This window comes from Manduca sexta, chromosome 9 (genome assembly GCF_014839805.1).
Source record: "Manduca sexta isolate Smith_Timp_Sample1 chromosome 9, JHU_Msex_v1.0, whole genome shotgun sequence".
Classification (NCBI taxonomy): domain Eukaryota; kingdom Metazoa; phylum Arthropoda; class Insecta; order Lepidoptera; family Sphingidae; genus Manduca; species Manduca sexta.
Window position 1 is genome coordinate 10343039 of NC_051123.1, and position 27842 is coordinate 10370880.

Consider the following 27842-nt stretch of genomic DNA (forward strand, 5'->3'; position numbering starts at 1 on the left):
ATTTATCTCACAAATGGGCCAAATAGAACGAAGTTTTTTTGACATGTTTACAAATTATGCATTTTAATTGGTTCATTCTAGAAATCGGGTTGGATTTTGAGAAGTAGATCGTATATTGAAAATGGCTGTATGTCGACATAATTTTATATGTACGGAACATAATATTTATTCTTTGAATTGAACAGGATAGGTAAAATAAATAAAACAATATATGAATTTAATCCCTTCCCAATTTATTTAGAACATAAAGATATCGAGATACGAGTACACAAAACTGTCTACAAATATATCGTTTATGTAATTCACGGGAACCAAGTCACGACCAACATCTACTCCATATACATTTCACACCAATTTTTGTTTTCAAATTCTTCGAGGATATCAGGTGACAGATATTTATTGATTATGGAAGAGCAGCGCATGTCATTGGGGGCACTCGATAGTGGTGCTTGGAGTTTGTGGACAGCTGCAAGTTGCAACAGTTCATCATCAAAATCGGATGGTATATTGGGTGATTGGAGTAGAATAATTCGGGACTTCAACGGTTGAGCGGTAAAATTGTAGCAAAATGCTTCAACCAGTCGACCGTAAGCCGACTCTATGACAGCTCTAGCGTATTGGGTTGAGTATTTTATGTGCCCAGTGAGCAATCTGACGCAGGCTTTCAATTTATCGTCCCAAGACGATTTCTCACGTAATGCTTTATCCAAAGTTGTAATGTTAGCATCTGTCATCAAACTATACATGTGGCGAATGACCGCATCTTGAAATTCTATTTCTGTTTCGTACTTTTTGATTTCTTTTTCTATAACGGATTTGACCTGGTATGGTGCACAGCCAACGCAATATATTGTACCTTCAAAACCTAAAATTAGAATTATTAATAAACAAATATTTTTCGCTATAAAAATATATTATAAAGAATGAACATAAAATTTACCATATTTTTCTAGTATAGCTGCCATTTCGAAAGCTATTAAAGTTCCAGCCTCGTAACCAATTAGGTAAAAATTATTTTTCACGCCAATTTTTTCGAGAAGAATCTGTAAATATTGACCATTTTATAGACATTTATACAATTCAACTTGCAAGGAAACTGTGTAATCTCTGCAAACCTTAGCAAATCTTTCCGCTGTGTCTGATATAGTTTCGTAAGGTCTGTCGAGTCCTGGCTGCAGCACCAGCGCGGGTATCTTTAATCGCTCGCATATGATCTTGAACTTTGTACCCAGACCTTCCAGCCCGGGGATTATGCACACGTACGAGTTGAACCCTTCAAAATCATCAGAATTCTGAAAAAAAATTGCCAGTTATGCTGTAGGAATTCGTTGCTGACACAAATTTGCGAAAATGATGCCATCGAGACATTATTGAAAGTTGAAGACCTTTACTAGGCAAAATATGTTTTGGAAAAATCTAGTAAAGGACCATGCCAATTTACAGATTATACGATAAAACACTTTATATAATCATTCTATATAATCTCATAACAATTTGTAATATTGTTAGAAATTTAACAGATTTTGATTTAAACAAGAAAATCTGTCACTGATTTTACAAACATACGTGCACAAGTTACCACCAACCAGCCGACCGGTAACAAAGTCAATTGTCAACTGCATAGATCTAAACGCTCAATGCTGTGATAGCAAACAACAGGTAACGTCACAAATACCCTCACAAAAACCTTTCCGTATTATCTATATCCTAATTCCAACATCTATAGGCCAAATATAACTTACTGTCACCACTGGTCTAGCCCGGGTCGGCAAAAACATAGTTTCTGCTGAAGCTGCAAGCTCATCTTCTTCTACTCTTGGGAAGAATTTTCCAATGCCATCGACTTCGTCATAATAGCGTTCTTCTAATATGTTAACCAGTTCCTTAATACTGAAAGAAATTGTTTGATGATTAACAAGTGACGTAAAGAAGTAAAACAGTGCGTGAAGGAGTAAAAATCTTACTTTTGTTTATTTAGGCGCAGTAACTCCTTTTCTGATATTGAAGCATTATGCTTATGAAGTAGATATTTACTTAATTTTTTGACTTCCGCTTCATGCAATCTCATATCTGTTATCGACATATCATCTGCATTTTCTTCAAAAATGTTTTTACCTGTAATTATTTAATATAATTTTCCAGTTTTTAATTATACTAGAGGTTTTATAGTATTACGAAATAGCGAGTAAAAAACTATAATTTCGAACCTACAAATAATTGTATCAGTCTTTTTGATTGACCTGATTTTAGTTAAAACAATAGCGATTGTTTTCAAAGGCTAGATTACACGAGTATAAGAGATGCTGAAACCAACTTCAGAATGTGCATAAATCATGGAGTGAGCTAAATAATGATAGTAATATCAGCCCTATATAAGATATTGTCCCACTGCTGGGCTCGGGCCTGCTCTACTACTGAGAGGGATTAGGTCTTAATCGACCACGCTGGCCTAGTACGGATTGGCAGTCTTCATAAAACCCTCAAAATTCATATAGCGAACTTCTCAGGTATGCAGGCTTCCTCACGATGTTTTCCTTCACCGTTATTATTACCGCTATTCCCTTGCACTACTTGAATCTCAGCAAATACCAAATACGATTGAATATTTCTATAACTTCCTTAAATGACAGCTCATTTTTTAAGTATTGAAGACAATCACACTTTAATGAAACTATACTACTAATTGAAATTAAACTAATTTTCCGGATTCTATCGCGGTTTTTTGTTTTTTATTTTTCTCCCGACGTTTCGAAGACTTTGCAGCCTTCATGGTCACGGGGGGGACTGAGGTGTTGTTCATCCGCAAAGTCAAAGTTACAATATCTACCTACATTTTACAATTATACAACTTTTTAAAATTTTTGCTGTTGGTGGTCCGATCTACGCATATCTATACTACTTAATTTAAGGAAATATATTTTTAAAGCATTTACTAACCAAATATGGAAGTCAAGTCCTGTTTTAATGTTGTTTGCTTTGGTTGACGTTGTTGCGCGATCAGTACATTGTGCTTTGCATGTATAGCTTCTTCCAAAGTATCTATTACACTTTGACACCACGATCCTAACTGAGTGTCTTGGTCATCCTGTATTAATAAATAAAAAGCTAATTACAGTTATATACGTTTTTTAATATATAAGTTTGACTGAGCAAAACAATAAAAAAATACTTTTATGGTTAGCGTTGTCAGTACAAGAAATGAGTTCTATATTATACTAGATATCGAGGTCTTTTATTTTCCTGGTTAAAAAATAAAAAACTTTATCCAAGTAATTTTTTTTATGCACGGCAAAGTGACCTTACTGCATGATGGTTAGAAGATTGGGGACTAATAGAATATCGACTGACGAGAGACCCTCTCCCTCGGCAATCGATAGAATTTGCGGCCTGTTAGAACCGGATATACACAGGCTGATCCTGGAACGCGACACTTAAGTGAGCCACTATGGAAAGTTCTAAAACCTTGTGTACGATGGTCGCTGTCCGGGCGAATATAAAATATACCCTACAGCCACTAACAGCCACCATGTGAATAAATAAATTAAAGAAAGATATTTATAATGCACATAATAAATAAATTAAATATATTTGGTTTCACTCACCGTTTTTTGTACAGACAGACTTAAAAATGTTGTCGGTAAGTATTTCGCAGCAGACAGACCGATCGTCGGATCGTTGCGACCAACAGCCAATACGGCACAATGGCTGAAATCGTACGAAATTAATTATTAGTTAAAGGAATAACTAGTTCCAATAATGAATTATAAAATCGATTTAGGCAATCCACAATTTATTATGTATACTATAAATTTCAACAATATACTCACTTTACCACAGGACAAATTGATTTCGACGCTACTTCAATATTGATCGCAAGAGATGTTAGATCCTTATTCGTAATGTCTTCGATGCGGTCTGTCGCAACTACAAATATTCCTTCAACATGACCCAAATTATTAGCTCGAGCTAGCAATTTAAGCACAGCTTCTTTATCGTTCAGTTTTCCAGAAGATACTTCGACATGGGCTCCTAAATCTTTCCAGGATCTGAACAACAAAATAAAACATTATAATTACAAATAAATCTCTTCTTTGAATTTCAAAGTAGTTGTCATGATCAGGAAGGAACATGTTTCCTTGGAATTTATGTTTAATCCAGTTGTAAGTTGTGACGACACCGAGTGCCACAGGTCGTAATGCTGCGGGAGTGAGAAAGAGATGGCGGGATAACTCCACCACGCCCACACTTTCGCTCACAATAATAATTTAAATATTTGATCCCGACTTCACAGAAAAACTTCTCATTGATATTATTTTCTGGTACATATAAATAATGTACAAAATTAAACATAGCATAGCCTATTACGTTTTACTATAAACAAAATTACAAATTTATAACATCAGTATGGGTGGCAAAATATACAGTTAAATTATACGAATAGTACTATACGGTTTTGTGAGGGTATATATATATATATATATATATATATATATAATGTTAACAACATTAGTTAATTAGTTAATCGTACCGTAACGTGATTTTGCTGAATGTCGCTCCATTAAGCAAGTGGATGTAAAGTTTCTTAGCACCGCGTTGAATTAAACGATTCGCTAGATGAACACTCAGAGCACTGCCATCGCATATAATCACATTGCAGTGATGAGAAGAACATGTGATTCTGTAAATGGATAGAAAGAATATAAGTAAAATGTATACATCATGTTCTTTAAACGAATATATTATAATATATTTTTCTGCCGCTAAGCAGCAGTTTGGAATCACTGTTGTGTTCCGGTTTGAAGGACATTATAGCTAGTGTAAATAGTGGACATAATGAGACTGAACATTTCACGTCTCATGATGGCGAGCGCAGTGGAATACCAAGCAATAATTTGTGATTCAAGATGTTGGATGGTGTTTCTACTGTTTATGGGCGGTCGTGTCGCTTACCATCAGGCGAACGGCAAACTCGTCTCATCATTCAAAGATATAAAAATAAAAAAATATATATTAGATGTTTCGCGAGCTATTTATTATTCCGCACCTGGGCAGCACGTGCAGGCGCGTGTCGCGCAGGTGCAGCAGCACTCGGCCGCGGTGCGCGCTGGCGGCGAGCAGGCGCAGCGCGCGCGGCGCGGCGTGCGGCGCGTACGACACGCGCGACAGCGGACGCACGTACCCGCGCGCTATTCCCTCACATATCAACTGTTGCAAGATCTGGAATTACCGCATAATTATAATAATATATATCTATTTTTATTCCGCAACAAAGTACCTATATCAAATAGAAAGGTAGGAACGAGTTTGAAATATTGTCAAATTACCTCCATGTCAAAGCGCGAAATAAAATAATTAACTAAGGAGGCATTTCAACACAAAATCATCTAAAATCTATTGTTAAAAAGTTCAGTACAAAATGATAAAGCCTTCCTGCTATTTGAGTGTGATGTGTTGTCCAGTAAAAAGAGGAGGTACATAGCAGAAAAAAATCTAAAACTTATGGTAAAAATGTTCAGTACAAAATGGTAAAGCTGGTGCCTGCTATTTGAATGTGATGTGTTGTCCATTAAAATAGTACTTGCAGAAAAATCATTTTTTTAAACGGGAAAAAATTACCTTTCGTTCAGCGTAATTTTGCGTGTCGAATATGGACGAGAAGTCGAGTGCAATGTACGACCTCTGCTTAGTCATGTGGAACATACCATATTGGTATGATTCTTGATTCAATACCTGTACTGTATCGAACGTAACACCGTTAAACCCTGCACATTTGAGTGATATCTGAAAATAAAATCACACTGTACCTACATTGCATTTAAGTTGGTCTGACTGATGTTACTCAAAAATATTGATTATCCAGTTTTTAAAATGAGTAATTTTATCCACAATTTTAGACTTGATTATCGCATCATAAGCATAGCAATCTGTACCAACTCAAACTGTTCGGTTATTACTTCCAAAATTCAAAATATATTTGCAGATAAAGGCACGAGTCATTGAACGCTTTGACGTCCAACGCGCCGATATTTCAAGCCATAGATTTCTTGTTCGACACTCGTTTTCGACATGGTTATGTACAAACCTTAAATTGCTTCTACTACTGTTCATAAGTGCTCATGACTTGCGCCGTTTAAGTTACTTACTTCTACACAAAAATTTGAAATGACATAATTCAACAGAAACTGCATAGCTACCCACCAGAACATATGTTCCTATTCTGAATACCATAACGCAATAAGACTGATTTTGGAACAAGTATTATAAGAATGCTTACATCTTTTAGTTCTGCATCTACGGAGCTTATGATAATGTCGCAACCACGCCCTTTAGTAGCATATAAAACCATATCTCCAAAGCTGCTGTCTCTCGAATTCCCTATGTGATCCTCTAAAAATAAAATAGTTTTAAAAATATACATATTATTATCTTTTAGGTGATAGATTGCTTCTGTCTTGCATTTTTAAGTAATAATAAGGTAAATTTACATTTGACGGGGGCGAGGGGTTTCTAATATACTTTATAGACTAAATGCAGTTAATACAAATATTTTGTCCTATATATAACATTAGCCCTGTATTATATATTATCCCACTGCTGGGCACGGGCCTCCTCTACTACTGAGAGGGATTAGGCTTTAGTTCACCACCCTGGCCTAGTGCGGATCCGTAGACTTCACATACCCACAAAATTGTAATAGAAAACTACTAAGGTATGCAGGTTTCCTCACGATGTTTTCCTTCACCGTTGAAGCAAGTGATAATTCACAAATAATACACATATGACTTAAAAAAATACATATGAGTGCCCCTGAATTTTAAACCTGCGGATTTTTATCTTGGCAGTCCGTTTCACAACCAACTACGCCGCTTTAGTGTATATTGGTATATTGGACACCAAATCGAGTACATGGAAAAATTCCTTTATTTTTTGTTCAGACAAACCGCGTTCCGGCTGTTGATGTTATTAGCGTATCCTAGGTAATCAGCATATATGCAGTAAGACAATTGTTTTTTGTGTTACGTAATTCTATTTTACCGATATAGAAACACGTGCAAAATTTGCGTGACTTTATACCTTTGAGAGCAGGATACAGCTTCCGTAGAAAATGTGCTTTTTTTAGATCCCCGACTGTAGCAAACACTTCACATCCATGCGCTAATGCTATAGCTATGGCTGCCTGCCCTAGGGCCCCGGTACCACCGTGCACAAGAACTGTCTTGTTCATCAGAGAATCAGCCTTGACGCACTAAAAATAAAATTAATATTAGAAGAATCTTTTAGAGTATCAAGATGGAAGAACTTTTGGATAATAATATATTTTCAATTAGGTGCAAAAAAACAAAGATTATTTGGAAGTAAAATTGTTATTGTCGGTGATGAGTTTGTGTTGCAGAGTAGCCAGTATTACTTAAAACACAAAATTAGAAATAAACTGGACAAACATAAAAAGCTTAGTGATCTGAAATATTTACTGTTGTCTTTCGTGCATCAGTCAGTCACTCACATAAGTAGCTAAATAAGTTTAGTTTATGTAATTTTTCTATGTGAATAATTTCAGCTGCTTTTGTGGCTGACGCATAATTGAATTTATCGAAATTAAAAAGTCCTGCTTCTTTAAGATTTGCATAGCATTCATGATAGTCATATTACCTTTTAAAGGATTAATCATCAGCTGACTTGCTCATTAATACTCACAAGACAGTAGAAAGCGTGAGCATAAGCCAGTGGCACAGTGGCGGCGTCCTCGAGCGTCCAGTGTTCAGGCACCGGCCACAGCAGCTCTGGCGCCGCGCGCACCTCGCTGCTGCACGCGCCGCCGGACACCACGCCCATCACGCGGGTACCACTGGGAAAAACAACTGATGGATAAGGAAAAATACTACATGAGCGTTAGAGCTGACAGGAGGAAATCAGCCAAGAGACTAGATAGATTGTGGGGAGGGTTCTGTGCACCTATATATATTAGTGCAATAAGGTACCTCGGTGCCGTCCCGTATGCGCCGAAGAAGGCTACCGCGGGCTTTGGTTAGTATGCCGGCTTAGGGTTAGAGACAGTCCAATACTTGATCGGGTTATGGTATACTCCCGGGTGTCAACATTGGGCCGTAAGACAAGTGAAACCAACATAACCGTTCCACTCACTCCCCAAGTGATATTTTTTTCCGCAAAACAAAAAAGAGTGAGACTAGTTTTCTTCATTAACTCTTTCTAACTTAAATTGCTGGGTTGACGCAAGTCCAAGGTAAGTTGTGTTGGAAAACATGATTATAAATATTTCAAAAATTCATTGTAAGAAATATTATGTGGAGATAATAATGTAAATAAGTTCACGTTGACCGGTAAAAGCCGCTAGCGTCTAGTATTGGGTAAAGGTTTATCCAAAGAACGTTTGGAAAATGCATGAGGAACGACTCTTGCAAATAATGCAAAGATCCATTGCTGGGCTATAAAGATAGTTAGACTAAACTTTGTTAAAGGATATTCTAGAATAAAAAAGTAAAGGTTTTACCTCTCAGTTACTCCGCTGAAATCCATACCATAGGAGTTATGACTGAATTGTTGAGCCAAGGTTCCCGTGGCCTCCTTAACATCTCTATTGTTCAAACCAGCATAATGTACCTAAAATGGGAATTCCAAATAAAATATTGGCTAAATGTAAATCTTACGTACGAGACCATCTGTACCTAGTATATTCAGATGAGTAAATAATATTATTTATGGTAAACACTTCTTACAAATTTTAATTATTTTTGGGATATTTGGTGAAATCCCACATGTATTAAAAGTCCTAAAAGAAAGAGTGTAATTGACAATAAAGACATTATTTGAAGGTATTATTTCCAATTTTTTTTTATCTTCCTTAAACAATAATTTTACATTATGATTTAATATAGATACTTAATATAGATATTTGAATATTTCCAACGTAATCAGTTGCTTTCCAACAAAAAGGAAGTGGGTTTCGAGAGTTTGGAATGGCTCCTCAATTCATTCATTTTTTGTCGTTACTAGTTTTTAGAGAAAACTTACTGTAACTTTTACTCCTGGTCCAGTCGGTTCGGATGTCTTCACCCATTGCAGAGAGTTCAAATCTCCTCTTATTTCACTTTGCAGTGTAATGTGAGAAGCGTTCGCATCATTTGTATCCATGGAAAGATAATCGATCTCCTATAATTGATTTAAATTAAATTAATTATAATATTTATTTGCTAATTTTTTTTTTAATTTAGGTGTTGCTGATTAATTTAAAATTTAAGTATTATCATTTTATTAGTATCTAAAGTTTATTAGTATCTAAGATTTCATCATTTTATTAATATCTAAAGGCTGGGTGCCAAGACGGCCTACGTTCAGTAGAACGGCGAGAGGCTGTTTGATGATTAGTATCTATACTTCTTTATAGTAAACATTATAAATATACTAAAAAATATGTTCCCTTTAATATCCTACGTGATAAAAAAAAATTATTGCCTAAAAATTTACTTAATTTCAACCAGTGTTTCGTAGGTACCTTCATATTTCCATCTTGAGCGGGTGCCAACAATTTAAATTTGTACTCGTTGTCACGGGGTAAGTCCCTGAACCTTAAATTATGCATTATAATGCCACCACATCTGAAATTATATATTAGTTAAAACACTTTGCATTACTGCCTACCTCATCAAGAATAACGGCCTGAGCTTGTCTAATGTAAATTACTTCTGATCTTTACCTAGTATAATCATGTACGTCAGATATTTCAGCATTAATGACTGTTGATTCGCCAATATTGATTGTCTTTTTTTTATGCGTGTCTACATCGATTACCAGCTTTCTAATAAACGATGGTTGTGAGATGCCGTCGTATGTTCTTCTTAAAGCATTGAGTTGAAGCATTCCATCGATGTGTGCCGCCCAATTATCGTTCCATTTCACATTAGCTTTAGTGAGTGAGGTGTCGATGTTGTGAATGCTACGGAACTCACCGCTGTAAAATGAATAGCTCGGTTAATGCTGAGGGTATTTGAGAGTACATAAAAGCACCCTATTAGCTGAAATGCCAAAGCAACATGTGGAACTGTGCTTCCGTAGTGAAGAGTCCATATAGCCCGATTTCTGTTGGCTTCTCTTCCGTAATTTTTGTAAAATCTCATTATTATAACGATTTGCAGACCGCATGTATTACCTATTACTATCTATATGTTGTGCCAGCTTTCTTTCGGTAAATTTGACCCTCCGGTACTGCTGAGCTTTATTAACTGTCGTCAAAAATACAGTAAGCAAGTTTTCGTCGTAAGAAAAATTTTATCCAAAGTAGTTTATATGGCTGACGTCGGCCAATTGTTATTACGTAATTCAAATGTTTAAGTTTTTAATCTTGTTGTTAAATGTGAAACAGTCTAAAAATGTTTAAATGTTTGTCAACCAATTTTAAGGAGAAGTACTCTATGGAATTTGATTCAGAGAAAACATTGTAACTTTAGTATATTTAGTAATAATAATAATAATAAAACCTTTATTTGGCACAACAGTAAATGACAACATAATATTATTCAGATGCTAAAATTGTTTGTGCTTACACAGAATTTTTAAACTGTAATTAACAGGGGGCCCCAAACTAGGCGATGCCTGTATCTTGGAGACCAGAACAGTTTTACATCTTAGTTTAGTCTTAATATTATGAGTTTCTATTACAGTAGTTCTTTTATCAATATAAATAAATATATTATTAAGTTTAGTAACAAATCTGTAACTTATATTCTAACTTATGTACTAAATAATATTATTATGTGCTCAACTTTGTATTGACACTAATATATAATATAATTTTATATGTATGTTTATATAAATAAAAAATACAACAAATCTATATATATATATTTTATACCTGTTTTATATATTAAATTTTAACAACGTTTTAGTAGATATTTACGTTTATTACCTGTACGCATAGTCGCGTGCTTTCAACACTTCGTATATTTCTTCAGACTTGTGCTCATAGTCTTCATATTTTTTATCATCAGATTCTGTTGCACTGTTCCCGGCATATAGATTGATGTAACCAGTAGCTACTGTAGAAACTTTGTTCGAAATCTACAAGCATCAATTATATTTTCACTTCCAACGAATCTGACCAGCTTTTCGTAATTTATTTCGTTAATTTTATAGATATTCCTCAAGCATTTCTTAATTTATTAGGATTTAAATCAATGTATACCATATTTTAGGCACCACTTAATTGTAATAAAAAGTAAAAAAATACAAACATTGAAAAATCACAGACATAAAGAAAGATTTTATATGTATTTGGATATAATATTTTAAAATTTACGCCAATTAATAGATCGCACTCTTATTAAAATAATGACCTATTCCAAAATTGTTAATTTGTGGGAATCATCAAAAAACAAATTATTTTATTAAGACTGCGAGATATAGGCACGTTCTTTATTACTTTTACGTCTTAAATACTGACCTCAAACCACCCATTGCCTCTATTTAACGCAACTCTGAGCTCAAGATACTGTTGGTCATGCAACACTGGCTCGGCGTGCAAATGGACGTCGCTCAACTCGACTGACTGTGACTTCTTGTCCACGCCGAGTGTCATCGCTAGAGTATCCCAAACGGCTACTAACGAAGCAGCGGAGGGATACAGTACTTTTCCTGATAACATAATATTGATGATGATATATTAAATGGAAAGGTTGTGAAAATGTTTGCAAGTCAGAAGGAAATGTAGAAATCGATGAATCTGAATGAAATTGAAAGATTCTAAATATAAGCTGATTTGGATGCCTGAATGCAATGGTAATTATTATTCCAGAAAATATTTGCCTTGTCAATTAGATCAATTAAAGACGACAGTGTTAAAACTATGGAAAAAAACTTATTTGCAAGATTCTTGAAATAACTTTGCCGTCGCTATTTAGAAGTGAATCAAATAAGAAGTAAGACAGTACAAATAATGTTACAATACCTCTTATTACATTTCCTTGTGTGTACTTATATTCATCATCATGTACAGATATCATATATTCGCAAGCGGCTGTATGTCTTCTATCTTTCGTTAAATAGGATGGCAATTCCCTGAATTGAATAGAAAATTACTCTAGTATTTTTACAATATCAATTAGGATATAACATATTGGAAAGTTTGAAACAAACCCAGAGGCTTGCCATGATGCTTTTCTACATTCATTAACGCTAATAGAGGATAAAAAATATAAATGATATAACAAAGATTTTTCTTTTTTTATGACCTTACGTTTGTTAGCCTGACAAGGGCTGCATATACAAGCACACCGGACTTTTGGGTGGGTATGTGTGGGTCTGTCAGAACTGAAAGCCACCGTCTCTATTTAGTGGTCGAATGGAGAAAACAACGATAAGTTTATCCTTAGGATATACCTAGTCTTGCCATAAATATTGTAATAAAGAAAAAAGAAAATTGTTAACTGCAAATAACATTTATTACTTTTACAGTGTGTCAGTTTAATACATAAATATAAAACAATTAAAAATATAAAAAGCTTATTCGAAGTGGTCTCCATTGGCTGCAATACAGTCCTTTAAACGATGAGGCCAGTTATCAATAGAAGCACGCACTCTTTCCATGGGAAAATTCTTCACTGCCAATCGTATAGATTGTTTTAGGGTCTCAAAATTATCATGGCGTTTAGAGCAAGCTGTACTCTCTAAAACTGACCACAAATCATAATCCAGCGGATTAAGATCGGGACTAGACGACGGCCAGTCTTCAGCTCTGATGAAGTCCGAAACGTTCGATTCCAACCAAGACTGCGTGGACCGAGCTTTATGACCCGGCGCCGAGTCTTGCTGGAAGGACCATACTTGGTTATTGAACATGGTGATGTTAAGGGGCTTAACTACCTTCTCAAGAATGGTATCTTGATACACTTGTGCCGATGTTTTGATACCTTTTCACAAAAATATGGCTCAGTCACTCCTTCATAGCTAACACCCCACCAAACCATCACTGAAGTCGGATAATGTCCACGTTGCACTCTGTCGACTAATTGGGAAGCTTCCTTAGAGCTTTGAGCATAAATACGGTCATTTTGTTTGTTAAAATGTTGCTCAATTGTAAAAATTTTCTCATCCGTAAACAAAATTTTTCTGTGACCTCCCTTCGCGTACCGCTTCAGTAGTTGTTTCGATTTTACCACCCTATTCTTCTTTAAATTATCAGTTAAGAAATGGCCAGTGCGTCTCTTATAGGCTGCAAGTCCTAAGTCATCTTTTAAAATACGCGACATGGTTCTAGGTGCTATCTTCATTTCCCGAGATAAAATCTTTTGCTTTCGGACAGGATTTCTTCGAATTCTTTCCCTTACTGCTTTGACCACCTTTTTCGTACGAACACTACGTGGACGGCCAGATCTTTTCTGTCACAAACAGAGGAGGTCTCATTGTACCTATTAATAGCCCGGTACACAAACATTTTACTAATACCAAGTGTATGGAGAGTTTTAAAAATTGCATTTGGCTCCATACCTACTTTGTGTAATGCTATCACAGCGATTCGGTTCTCTTTATCACCCCACACCATTTTAATATCGCAAAATATTTTACAATGTATTGGCGCCAAAATGAGAAAACACAATGAACAATCGTATAAAAATGACAGATTCGAAATTCAAATGTAATATTTTTTTATAATTAAGTGTAACAGTATTTATGGCCAGACTAAGTATAATTCTGTTTCATAATGTTAGCGTTAACGATTGTACATATGCTTTTTGGCTACGGCCCTAGGTGTATCTTGCCATCGTAAATATTTAGACTTCGTAAATTTCGTATTTTGATGTATCATGTAAAGACGAACGAAAACTAATTTAGCTTTAAATAATCTTTCTTCATCTAGCAATTATTATAACGGAACAATACAAATAAAAATTATTTACTAAATTTTATTACTACTCGGTGCATCAAAATTGGTCATGCGTATTAATGTATATAATAAAACTAAAGCGCGTCATTCAGACATTGATAACGTTTTGACGATACTACGGATTTTGCTTTAGCAACTGTCAGTTTCGTTGTTGTATACTGTTTATAGGCAACAAGGGGAGATCGTCTGCGCGGAACTTATTATATTTATTAATGAAAACAAGAAGTCGAACCCTGATTTATAAATGAAGCAACTTCGCTTACCATTCTTCAATGTGGCTCCACTCTACCAAATGTGATAGCATTGGGGTTCCTGGAGATACTGGGAATTCTACTTTCGGATACAATGCTTGGACATTAGGCAAGAATCCTTCCATATACAGTCTGCAAAAACAAATAAATTTATGAATATAGTATTATTATTATATTATAATAAAACATATTGATTGTTATGTTTCAAGTTACATTTTGTAGCTAAAACAATAAGGATTTATTAATCTTGGAACGATTCTTAGTGACTATAATTACCCCATAAGGGGCCGTTCAAGTATTACGTAACGCAATTTGGGTGGAGGCGGGGTCTGGTAAAACATTACGATGCGTCACAAGAGCGGGAGGGGGGTCTCGTATAAAGCGTTATGTAACATTGTTTTTTTTAATTTTAAAACAATAACAAAGGTATTTTAGCAATTTTCCGGTATTTTGCGTAAAATAATTGTGAATATTCCAAAAAAAATTGTCACTTTAGAGTTACATAACTTTTGGAGGGAGGGGCGGGGGCGTACAGGAAAACGTTACGGCGCGTTACATGTGGTGGGGGGATCAAAAATCTTCAAAAATTTCGTTACGTAATACTTGAACGGCCCCTAATAGGATTACCTTTGTAATGCCCAATTTAAAAGCCATAATAGCCAAAGTGACAAGCAGTATCTAGTACTCTGGTTTGACAATTTACACTGTGGGTAGCTACTTTTAGTGGGCGGTCTTAAAACTCGCCATACTCCTCTTGCCTTATCAAGCCAATATATTCATTATAAAAGTGTGTAAATAACTTACTGTCCCACAGCATCTAACAGGACCATCACGTTATCCTTTTGTCTTCGGTTAGTGAGTGCCACGTGTCGGCAGGTCGAAGGCAGCGAGCGCTTAAGAATCGGCTGCAGGAGTCCGTGAGGTGCCACTTCTACCAACACTGCGTCAGCTGGTATAAGACGCGACGTTTCCTCGAATAAGACTGGATTCTGGGATGAAAAGTGTATGATGGAAAAACCTTATATGGATTTCTAGAGTTGTGATTGAAGAGGATGGTGACAAACCGATTATTGTTATGGTTTATAATAAAAATACAACAAAACCTATTACAGGTTTGTAAACTAATTCGGGTAGGATAAAGCTGTTAGAATATTTGATTGAGTACAACGCTAGACTAGAGGGAGAGATATACTGTGTTAACATTCAACCTGGTAGTCGGATTACTTGATTACAACCACAAAATTGAGAGACGAAATGCTAGAGGGGGATGGAAATATAAAGAAACAATGAAAGCTAACTATGAAATACCATTACTTTACAATTTCCGCTAATCCATATTATTACATTAGACTTACCAATAAATTATTAGTATGATATTCTGCTGAACAATATTTGGCTTCAGGTTCATTCCATTTGTTTTGTGGTACCGACGTTGACACCCACTTATCACTACGTGGTTTTGGGTTTTTGATGACTTCTAACAAATACTTCTTCAGGCCTGGTCCTGGGAATATAATGAAATATTTTGTACTAAACATCTTATCTATGTATTAAGACTAAACCTTAATCAATTAAAGAGTTCATGATCACAAATGACATGAGTGCTTTCGAGACGCATAAGGAAATGTTTCAAATCAAGCGTCACACTAAGAACGTCAATATTTCCTGCACAAATGAGTGACGAAACCAGCAAGTATTTTATGGTTATACGCGATACGAGGACCCATTTACATTTTTTTTAATCCACCCCTATTTTGAATTACAAACATTTATACTTTTTTCTCATATGACTATCTAGTGCTTTCAGTCCTACAATAGCAATTAGGATGTTTTTTGATATGGAGGATGTTATAGTTTATTTTGTTTCATCCATGTTTATTACAATATGATTACAATTAATATGGTCGAAGTTTATACCTGCTTCGGCGATATAACGAGAATGATAAGCTATCTCGGAACAAGGAACTTCTTTAGCAAATATCCCTTTTTCAGTGAGTTTAGCTACAAATTTGGTCATTGCATCAGCCGGTCCTGAGATTGTACATGATTCTGGACCATTATGGCACGCTACGTCTATCTCTGGAGGGCACAGAGGGCGTATCTAGAAAAAAAATACTTATAAACAAACAAAAGTATCGTAGAAATCGGTTATACAACCTCCGGTTATAGCGACACATCGGTTCTGACGACGAAATAGTAAGGCCTCTTTAAATAAATCAACATAAAAAGCATAGTTATATAACGACTTTCGGATGCAGATTCGGTTAGATTTGCTGTTCCCTTCGATGTCGCTATAACCAGTTTTTACTGTTCTTATATTTTAATTTGTAGGCCGATACATGATGCTGGGCACTTCATAATTGACATTGTGATCTTTTCCAAGTGCGTGTCACGCCGTCAACCATCGAAATCGTAATCACATCTCCAAAAAGGCACTTCCACTTTTACTCTTTCTACATTGTTACATATGGAGAATATAAAATGTAAGTCTTTTTAATATGGTACACAGTTTAAAGGCTATTAGTTTCTTCATATTTAATATACAATAATCATAATTGACTACAGATTTTGTAATGCAATCTGGATAGCAAATTCTAAGTCAAAATTATTGGTATTCTGTATTGTGATAAAAAACAGCTTTTGATACCTGTTCGTAGCCCAAACCAACGGCAGCCATAGATCCTTTAATCAACGGCGTGTCTAGCGACACCTTCCCGCGACTGAACGCTGCTAGTATCATTTCTTCTTCTGTCAGACAACCATCGGCGTACCCACAGCCGAGTTCACCCACACTGTGACCTACAAAAGGTCACGTATAAAGATTATTTTATATGCCAGTAGCAACACTAACTGACAGACAGTATCCTTACATATAAAACAAAGTCCCTCGTCGCGTCTGTATGTCTGCAGACGATAAACCCATATACTACCGAATGGATTTCGATGAAATTTAGTTTGGGAATAGTTTTGGGCCCCAGACAGGACATAGGGTTATTTTTATTCAACAGAAAAACAACGTAAGCATATGTGCTGCTACCGAAATAAAATGGTTTTACGCATTACTTAGCAGTAAATAATATTAAGCTTATTAAAAATAATAATCAATTAGCTTTTACGAAGGACATGGTATCTGTCACACATTATATTATGACGTTATATCTCCTTTGCTAAACGATAATTCCGTTTTTAATTGATATTAATTTACATATAACTATTGGCTCTTATAAATTAATTAATCTTACCAATAATATAATCAGGTACTATTCCCAAATGCCGCAATATATCAGTCAGTCCAATTTGAATCACGGCAATTCCCAGGAACGAATTCAGGATGTTATTGAAAATATTTTCATCTGTTGTCGTTATTATATTGACAATATCGACGCCTCTAGGTGCCAAAATTTGATGGCAACTGTAATTCAATTTATAATTACTTTAGTAGCAAAGGTCACTTTATAAGTTGTAACCATCGCCTCTGGAACTTATGTGTGTGTTATCGGCTTTAATGTAGTGTGAAAATCTTTTAAAAATAAGAAACAGAGTTAAATTTAGAACGCAAGAATCCTCATTAATGCTTTATCTAGAATTTAAAGAACGCAAGTAGGCAGAGTCGTAAATAAAAACTAGTATAAACTAAAATAAGTAAAAAAGAAAAATCATTTGAATTAAATGTATCTACCGTTCAACAGCCGCTGCGAAGATCGGTATGCGCATGAGTTGCGTGCCCATGCCAACCCACTGGGAGCCCATGCCACTGTACACAAACCACAGCGGAGGCTTGGAGGTATCAACACGCTCGGCCTTTTCGTACAAACTCACGGTTTTGTTGTCTTTCGTATCTAAAAAATAAGATTTTTTCATTATTTTGGTGCCATTGTCCTGGTAGTAATATACTTGGGCTTAGACGAAATTTAAAAAAAAAAAAACGACGATAGCCTAGTTGGGTATGGAACGGTCTGCCGAAACGAATGTCCGCAGGTTCAAATCCCTAGGGCACACACCTCTGACTTTTCTAAAAAATCATGTGTGTATTCTTCGTGAATTTATCGTTCGCTTTAACGGTGAAGGAAAACATCGTGAGAAAACCTGCACATCTGAGAAGTTCCTCTATAGGAATTTCGAAGGTGTGTGAAGTCTACCAATCCGCACTAGGCCAGCGTGGTGGACTAAGGCCTAAACCCTCTAAGTAGTAGAGGAGGCCCGTGCTCAGCAGTGGGCAAGTATATAATACAGGGCTGATGTTATTATTAGACGGAATTCTAGTTTCTATTATTAGGTCGGTAGGTCGGTACACAATTAATTTATTTCTCCCACTTCGTAGTAGTATGCATACAGTTTACTCGTTGCACATGCGTCATGTTTTCGAGTAACACTACACTTCTATGAAACTCATAGCTTCAGCAACTTCATAAACAGCGTCTGCTCGTAGCTTAGCAGTTTATAAGTTTAACAAATTTGACAAGCAGTACATATTGTGCAGACCGCCATCGAAAATCTCTTTTTCATTTTCTGTACGGGCACAGCAAGGTAACCCAACTGCATTAGTAAATACAATGGAGTCCAAATAGTGTCGATTGACAGATAAAATATCCCTTGCCAGTCGACATAATTATGGCGGCCTGTTTGAAAGACCTCGTAGTGAGATATCAGGATGGATCGTACTCCATTTTCCTGTAGGTACTTTACAATTTAATGTTTCACTTGGCCTCCGGCAGTCAGATTTCTCATAAGATATCTACTTACCAAGTATCGCGTAACCTCTTCCCAAATGTCCAGATATATTCCTGGAATGTATGTTCCGTAGCAAAGCAAGTTCCTCGTAGTTTATAGGACGAGATTTTAATTCGTCGAAAATATTCTGCACCCCCACTGCAGTTCTATTTGATATCGTTATTAGATGCGGTATGGTGCAATGGTATTCAACATCTTTCTGCAAGATAAATTTGTATTGACTACGCTTATGGATTATCTGACTTCTTGAACGCAATATTATTTGTAAACAGTATCGACGCTTGAAAATCAATCATATCTAAGCGACAATCAGTAAATTTTTAAGTAGAGTGATTTAAAGTTTTGATTTTAATATAAAAATTCATAACAATTATACTTTTTATTTTATAATGTTATTAAAATTATCCTAGACCTACAAAACCTAGATAAAGTGATGCTGAAAAAAAATGGTGATTCAAAATATTTATATAATTCATTTTCGGTATGTTTGTCGCTTAGGTATGAATGAATTTCAAGCGTCGGTTTCTATTAAAAAAAAATGTATCAAGCCCTAAAATTTAATGTTTTATGTTCTTAATTAAACTCCATATTGCATAAATAATGTAAGCCTAAGGGTAAAAGTTCTTGTATTTGGTCTTATAGTATCATTAGACGTGAATAAACATTCAACTTGTAAGGTGTCAAGACACCTTAAACGTTTAATAAAAAATAAAGTACTGAAAAAATAGCATTAGCAGCTAGTTTCAATAAACGACCCCTTGTTAGAACAAATGGACCAATCAGAATAAAGTTTGTTTTACACTTACAAATGACTTATTTTGATTGCTTTATTTTAAATTCGAAATTGGAATCTATTCAAACTGACCGTTAACACATGGACATTTACCTTGGGTTTATTGTGTCTTCGAAGTAAAACATGACTGCTAATACCAGTATAGGAGTGATCGTTGACGGCTGCGTAGGAGCGGTTGAAGTCAGTGTGTTCAGAGACTATGGAGATGCGGCCGTCGCGGATGGCGCTCACGTCCTGACGAGGGCTAGTGCAGTGCAAGTTGCCAGCCAGCTTACCGTTCTCGAAACCTAGGAGGACCTGTTAGAAACGAATGGAAACATATAATTTGTTGAAGGTTATGTTTTCAATTGAGCAAAGTATAATAATATGTGTTGTCATTTATGTTGATGAGTTTTTGTTTATCGGACGCTATCAGCAAGCAAATTTCATTCTTTATATCGACGGTCAAAAGGCTAATTGACTTAAGCGCCATCTTTTTTTATCGAAAAAATTTTACTAAATAAAAAAAAAAACAAAGAAAAAATGCTGATTTCGAATATGTATGAAACTTATTGTCTAAAAAATATTTTTTTTAAGTCAATTAGCCTTTCATCCGTTAATATACATATGTATATTTTGTTTTCCAGCATCATAGAATAGATAAATATTTGAACGGGATAAAAAGTAGCACTAAGGAATAATGTAGCTTTCTATTGGTGAAAATAATCAAAATCGGTTTAATAATCGTCGAGATTAGCGCGTTCAAACAAAATCTTTAGCTTATATATTAGTATAGATTAGTGATACGTACTTTTGTAATAGCAATTAGTCCTGCTGAAGCTTCAGTGTATCCCAAATTAGACATCACTGAACCTACTAACAGCGGGTTTGTTCTCTTCTGACAGAAGAACTGATCGATTGATTCCAATTCTGCTTTATCCAGTTCAGGAACACCTATAATCATTAGTTTGAGTGTCAAGAAGTTACGTCCACTGTGGTGCAACATGCGGGACAAATATTTGTGTGAACTATGAAATATCTGGTTTGTTGCACAATTGCCTTATATTTACTATAGCTTTTGCCTGCGGCTTCGCTCGCGTGCATAAGTTTTTCCGGGATAAATATTTCCCGAGATAAAAAAAGCGTAGATCAAGAGTAATGTAGCTTGCTATTAGTGATAAAGAAAATAAATCGATTCAGTAGTTCCTGAGATTAGCGCGTTCAAACAAACAAACTCTTTACCTTTGACTATTAGTATAGACAGTGGTTTTTGTGAGGTGACTATTTTAATATCAGTTATGTGTACGCACTTATTTACTATCTAATGCGTAATACGATATCCGAAATTATAAATCCATGAGCTACCACGAAAATATAAAAAAATAATTGCGAAAATCTATTTTCTAATCTATTGTTCGAATGGTTTATACTCCATAGAAATTTATTTTTAATGCAACATTCTCATTTACCATTTAATCGCAAACACCATATTGGGAACTTTATATAATCCTGAATACCTTTAAGTTTTTCGAATCCAGAGATTTTATTATATTATAATTAAAACTGTTTGCTATTTACCTGTACCGAATGCTTCAATATATTCAACATCATCAGGAGAGATCTCAGTCTTATCGTAAAAACTTTTCAGAAACTTGATAGTTGTAGCTGGATTCCTATAAAATCCGAAATCAGATTCACCAACCCTTTCCGTTTGGATAAATTGATTGTTCACATTGACTAATTCACCGTAAACTCTGAAAAATAATTATTTTTTATTAATGAAACTAATTAACTTGATCTGCCGAAAACGTAAGAAAATAAAGTTCATTATTAAGTGTACGATTTCCATATTACAACATTATAATAATCATGCATAAATATGTTTAAAGCTATTTGGAGATGGTTTTAATGTTTATAATTGCTTTTACTTTTAGTGAAAATTACAATTACTGAAATAGCAATAATTATTAAAAGTTTCTTAATTTCACAGTTACCTCAACGCGTCCTTTGCCTTTTGTAGGAAAAGCACAATAGTCGCATCAGACATTCCGAGCCCATTCGCGTTCTGATCAAACGCTCTTGTTTTACCGTCGGGTGACAGCGGCACAACTCTGAAAAAATAGTGTAAAATGTGTTTTATGTACTTACAGAAAAAGGTTGACTGCTTTGGGAGCGTACTTTAAATACTACTTAATTTTTTTTATATTTCCTTTAATTATTTGATAAAATATCTTTGGCCGGTCAGCACTTTTTATCGGCTTCACCTCGCTTAACATCAGGTTCAGTAATGTCACTTTGCCGTAGCACAATAATAAATATCTATTATATTGATCGCGGTAAAAAAAAAATAAGTGAAATATTGTTAATTATTTTTCAAAAATTTTAATGCACCTTTCTAGTCCTGTTCGATATTGAATTTTTTTTCTGACCCTCCACTTTACCATCTAGTGCACCTATTTTTCACTTTATACGACTCGAGTTTTGGACCGGGGACCGGAGACACAACACTCTTATAGCATTACATCTACGCCCAAGAGGCATAAAAAACAATACTAAAGGAGACTGCCAACTACACCATTTCATACTATAATTGTGCCAGGAACTTATTACAAAATAAAATTGAAAAGTATGAGACTATACCTATGAGACCGTTCTATCGCCGAGTAACACCGCCGCGTACCCTGCACGGACCGTGGACCGATAATATTTTGCGAATGCCGCTACGGTCCGTATATGACACACAACGTTGGCAAACCGGTGCGCGCCGACGGCGAAATACGGAGCTGAGCTGTTGATACATTCTATTAGGTATACTAGTCTGTGCCGTGTTTCTTCCGTGCCTGATACGTTCATAGCACGGACATAGTATAATCCGGTTATATGGGCAGAGTCATTAAAATTAAAATACAATTACCTCCCATAATGTATAGAGAAATGAGCATAGAAGGTCATGTGTGATGCTCCGACAATGGCCGCATCGCACCTCCCAGACATGAGGTCCATGTAAGCCTGTTCCAAGCTCAACAATCCACTGCTTCCTGACGCGTTGACGGCCACCGAAGCTCCTTTAGCATTCAGCCAGTAGGATATACGGTTCGCAAACATTGTTTTGCTGGATCTGTAGTGAGTTATAAATGTAAACGTTTGGCGGTAGTCAGATACTGAAGAGTTGTTTCAAACATAAGGACAGTGTCACTATATCTGATAAAATGCTAAGCGTCGAATTATACCTAAAATAAGACGAACAAATACAAAAATCGCGCTTCCAAATATATATTAAACAAAAGATTGCTTTCAGCGTTACCTGTCTTATATGTTTGCTTGTTGATAATATTTACTTGGAGTTTGTAAAATAGGCCCTTAGAATCGCTCATTGTAACAAATAGTGATGATTCGTATTCGTTGTGATATATGCCTATATAATAAACGCGTAAGTTTGACAAATGTTTGGACGTTTTTTAAAAGTAAACGCGCAAACATCTGAACGGATTTGAATGAAATTTGTCACACGGATGAACTATGTCCTAGATTAACACACATTCTATTTTTTATTTGCTAATTTCATTTCATTGGAAACATTGTAATTTTTTTATTCGATTTTTTAGAGAGATAGCGCCAGCTTCGTATAGTCTTTTAGGGTCTTTTGTAGCGAAAAAGGATTTCCACGCGAACGAAGCCGCGAGCGAAACCTAGTTGTAACTAACAATAAAATTCGTGTATTTCGGACTTTGTTACATGCGGGAACTACCTGCGCGCATCCATTACGTGTTTTTCTCAAAGTGAGTGACAACGCCCCCTCATGGGCGCTGGAAACTTTCATTAAAATCCATCAGATAATTAAAAAGGTTGATAATTTTAATTCGGAGAACAGATAAGCCTCATGATACATTACGTTTATTTAAAACAAAGTAATTTCGGAGGCTCTAGAATATACTCTCAGTTTGAGAACCTATGCCTTACGAATAAAATACATTATAAACATGCGCATGCATTTGTAATAATTTCCTAAATGGATTTACTGTGAAAGAATTCTTACCCGAGAACTTCAAAACTCGATTTCAGAATTTTCTTGTAAAAGCCGGCACTTTCCTTTTCAGAGAAATCAGAGCCGATGTAGACGGATACTTTTTTGCCGCTTAAGTGGTCCGGACTTATTCCTGAAATAAGAATTAGGTATTATAATAATATTGTTATATTATGTTATTCATTACAAAATAAAATTTAATAAATAAATATAAAAAAAATATTAATTACTCTTAAAATTATTTAATCAATCAACTACTACACAATATTATTTATTTATTTAGTATTCATGTACGTATGTACTAGTATATCTATGTCACAGCCGTCAATCAATTTAAGAATTAGGTTGAAAAGATTTTTGGCCAATGGTGTTCGGATTTAAATCCATTCCATTTCACTATTTAAGGTTTCAGTAGTGGGCTAATTTTTAAAAAGACTAGCTTTTGCCTGCGGCCTGGCCGCGTAAAAAGTTTTGTCGGGATAAATATTTTCCCGGGATAAAAAGCCTGTAAGGAGTAATGTGGCTTCCCATTAGTAAAAAAAATCAATATCGGTTTATTAGTTCCAGAGATTAGAAATCACTTTTAGCGATAAGACCGCCATTGTGTAACCATGTCTTGTATTTGTTTTTCTTTATGTTTTATTGGTTGTGCAATAAACAATTATATTATTAGCGCGTTCAAATAAACACTTCAGTTTTATACAGAGACTTATCTGCTTGGAAATAACACTTTACAATTAGTTATTTGAGCCGTAGTAGTAAAATAAAAAAGTGTAAGTTTCGAACAAAATAAATATTAATGAACTAGCTTTTGCCCGCGGCTCCGCCCGCGTTATAAAGTTTTTCAGGTTAAAGTTTTCCGTTATAAAAGTAGTAGTTTCCCGGGAGCCTATGTTCTTCCCAGGATCTCAAACTGTCTCCATACCAAATTTAATCTTAATACGTTGGGTAGTTTTTGAGTTTAACACGTTCAGGCAGATAGATGCAGCGGGGGACTTTGTTTTATAATATATTTTTTAGAACTTTTTAAGAGGAACAATCCCGTCATACATCATTGTTGCATAACTTTAACCGTTTACGCAGCGCACTCAACGGACGCTCTCAAAACTAATAAATTGTCCCCGTTTTTGCAACATGTTTCATTACTGCTCCGCTCCTATTGGTCATAGCGTGATGATATATATATTAGAGCACTCTAAAACAAAGGGCTATTCAACAAAAAAATATTTTTTCAGTTCGAATCGGTAGTTCCTGAGATTAGCCATTACTGCTCCGCTCCTATTGGGTATAGCGTGATGATATATAGCCTATAGCACTCCACGAATAAAGGGCTATCCAACGCAAAAAGATTTTTTCAGTTTGGACCAGTAGTTCCTGAGATTAGCCATTACTGCTCCGCTCCTAATGGGTATAGCGTGATGATATATAGCCTATAGCACTCCACGAACAAAGGGCTATCTAACGCAAAAAGAATTTTTCAGTTTGGACCGGTAGTTCCTGAGATTAGCCATTACTGCTCCGCTCCTATTCGGTATAGCGTGATGATATATAGCCTATAGCACTCCACGAACAAAGGGCTATCTAACGCAAAAAGAATTTTTCAGTTTGGACCGGTAGTTCCTGAGATTAGCGCGTTCAAACTAACAAACAAACTCTTCAGCTTTATATAATAGTATAGATAGATAGTAACTTAAATTTCACGTGGCCTAATACTACCACTGTTACTCTAAGAGAATTCGAAGCAGTGGCAACATCATACATTCAGTCAGAAATACACTCAAGCACATGCCATATTCGCATTAAACTGCAAAATGATAAAAAAATCAGAAAACTAAAACCAGGATTTTTGGTGAAAATATTCGTTATTAATGGGAGATTTTTCAAGACGAGTATGGTTTCATTTAGTAACGCAATGTCAAAATGACACTGTATATTAGTATAGAAATACCTGCGTCATAAATAGCCTGATATGCTTGTTCTAAAATTTTCCGCGACATTGGGTCCATAGATTGACCGAGTCGGTAGTGGACCCTGAAAAACTGAGCATCGAAATGGTTTAAGTTTTTATTCTTTCCGTAATATTTCGCTGATTCTGGATGCTGGAACTTCCAATTCTCTTCTTTTAATATTGGATTCTCCTGAGGACAGTAATAAATAGTAAATGTAATAAACTATTATGAAATAATAAATAATTTCAAACCATTTAAATGATTTATTTATTACACACATATAAAAATAAATAAAAAATACAAAAAGGTATATAATTAAAAGCAATTGATTTGTTGCAATTTGTTTGGTAGAAGCATTAACATCTCAACATACGTTGTTAAACAGCACGTGTATTCAGCTGTAATCTTTCAATAACATATTTTATAATATTTTGCAAATAGAATTGGAAAATGTGATATATCGAAGCCAATATTGAGGTCTGAACAAATAATTAAATAATTTATTAATCACGTAGGCGAAAATAGTTGCACTTTCGACAGGGACATAATAATAAATTAATTATTACAATTAATATTCACTAATATAGCTACGGATTTTAGCATCTTCCTAAATTTTTAAAAAATAACACCATGCTATTTACATAATTTGCTCGGGGCTCCACCTGCGTGAATAATCTTGCCATCATTAATGTCCCGCTTTATATTTTCTCGGGATAGAAAGTAGCCTCTGTCCTCCCCAGGGTCTCTAACTATCTCCATAACAAATTTCATCGAAATCCATTGAGTCTTTTTTGAGTTTATCGCATTCAGGCAAGCGGACAGATGCGCAAGGGGGCTTTGTCTCATGATATATTTTTTAGAAGGAACAATCCCGTCATTCAAAGTTGTTACGTAAATCTTATCGTTTACGCAACGCACGCAACTGAAGCTTTCAAGCGAAATAAATTTTCCCCGTTTCTGCATTATTTTTCTTTGATGCTCTGCTCCTATATAGCCTATAGCCGAAATAGGTTTTTTTTTGTTTTAATAAACGCCTCTTTGGTTCAATAATACTTTATCTTGATAATGAAATCTTGTGGACTTATCGATTCAAAGAGGTGAGTACACATTAATAAGTAAGTATAAGTATTAACAGTATGATATACTAAGTGAAAAATTAAATCTCGTTTTATTTCCAAAATATTACAAGAATGCTAAAATAAATTAAAACGCAGATACGTAAAAAATCTCCAACAGAATTTCGAAGGTATATGAAATCTGCTAATCTACACCAGCGTATCGGATTTCGGATTAAACCATTAGTAGTAAACGAAGCCCACGTCCAGTAATATAATACAAGGCTAGTATTATAAAAATATTAAAATCCACCATACCTTATTGTACAATATATTAGAGAGGTCTTTAACATTGTCAGCTTGCGGGAACAGACCTGATATTCCCGATATAACCACTCTATCGCCTTGTGGTGGCACGGCTGCATTCTGAATAGATTCTTGAGGTAACGGGACCATTTCGAATGTAGGTTTACAAATCGAATGTAACGAAATGAAAGGTTTACGGGTAATATATAGCATTTTTTATGAGTAAATTATTATGACGGTGAATAACTTTACAATTGTAATTTAATTGTTCATGGGAAAGCTATATTTTTACAATGGTTTGCATTGCGTACAATTAAAATTTGTGAATTATTGTATTGTAATGTTATAATGAATCTTTCCTAGCCTAATTTCGGCCACGGCCAATCATAATAAAGATCGGCCAGGTACGTAGAAGAATTATAGTGCACAACATGTGCGCAATACACAGGTGGACTCTCTCTTCCTTCACTCTCATAGTCCGATAAGACAGCAATCCGACATGACCAGTGAGAGATCAGGGGTAGGACCAATGGCTTGCAACGACAATAAGTGAAATAGCAACACCTTTAAATATGTCATAACACCTATACGTTTTATAAAGCAAAGTCTCCTTTCCTGTCTGTCTGTATGTGGTCGATTTTCTCAAAATCTACTGAACGCATTTTTATGAAATTTGGTATGAAGATAGTTTAAGACCCTGGGAAGGTATCAGCTACTTTTTATTTGGGAAAAATATATAGCGGGACTTTAATCCCATAAAACTCCTTCACGTGGACGAAGCCGCGAGCAAGAGCTAGTATTATATTGGTGGTACCGCGATATCTATTTCTACGGCCATGCACTGTTGTGCGGCCTAAAGG

The 27842-nt window shown here is 35.3% G+C and overlaps 1 protein-coding gene across 1 annotated transcript; it reads right to left on the reverse strand.

Moving 5' to 3' along the window:
- Positions 1-212: 212 nt before the first annotated feature.
- Positions 213-27158, reverse strand: LOC115450926 (fatty acid synthase-like). The gene is made up of 37 exons (XM_037436963.1): positions 26995-27158; positions 25621-25810; positions 23685-23805; positions 22563-22766; positions 21643-21759; positions 21227-21402; positions 20460-20602; positions 19763-19966; positions 18889-19075; positions 17825-17984; positions 17388-17557; positions 16793-16944; positions 16063-16246; positions 15501-15649; positions 14950-15134; positions 14158-14277; positions 11960-12069; positions 11456-11646; positions 10922-11073; positions 9713-9967; positions 9512-9614; positions 9031-9168; positions 8510-8619; positions 7696-7846; positions 7075-7246; positions 6275-6387; positions 5617-5781; positions 5045-5217; positions 4529-4678; positions 3828-4046; positions 3603-3705; positions 2938-3085; positions 1965-2115; positions 1743-1890; positions 1116-1292; positions 941-1043; positions 213-865 (listed from the first exon to the last, which is right to left on the reverse strand). The coding sequence occupies exons 1-37, from the start codon at positions 27130-27132 to the stop codon at positions 330-332; spliced, it is 6168 nt and encodes a 2055-aa protein (XP_037292860.1). The 5' UTR covers positions 27133-27158; the 3' UTR covers positions 213-329.
- Between the last annotated feature and the right edge of the window lie 684 nt (positions 27159-27842).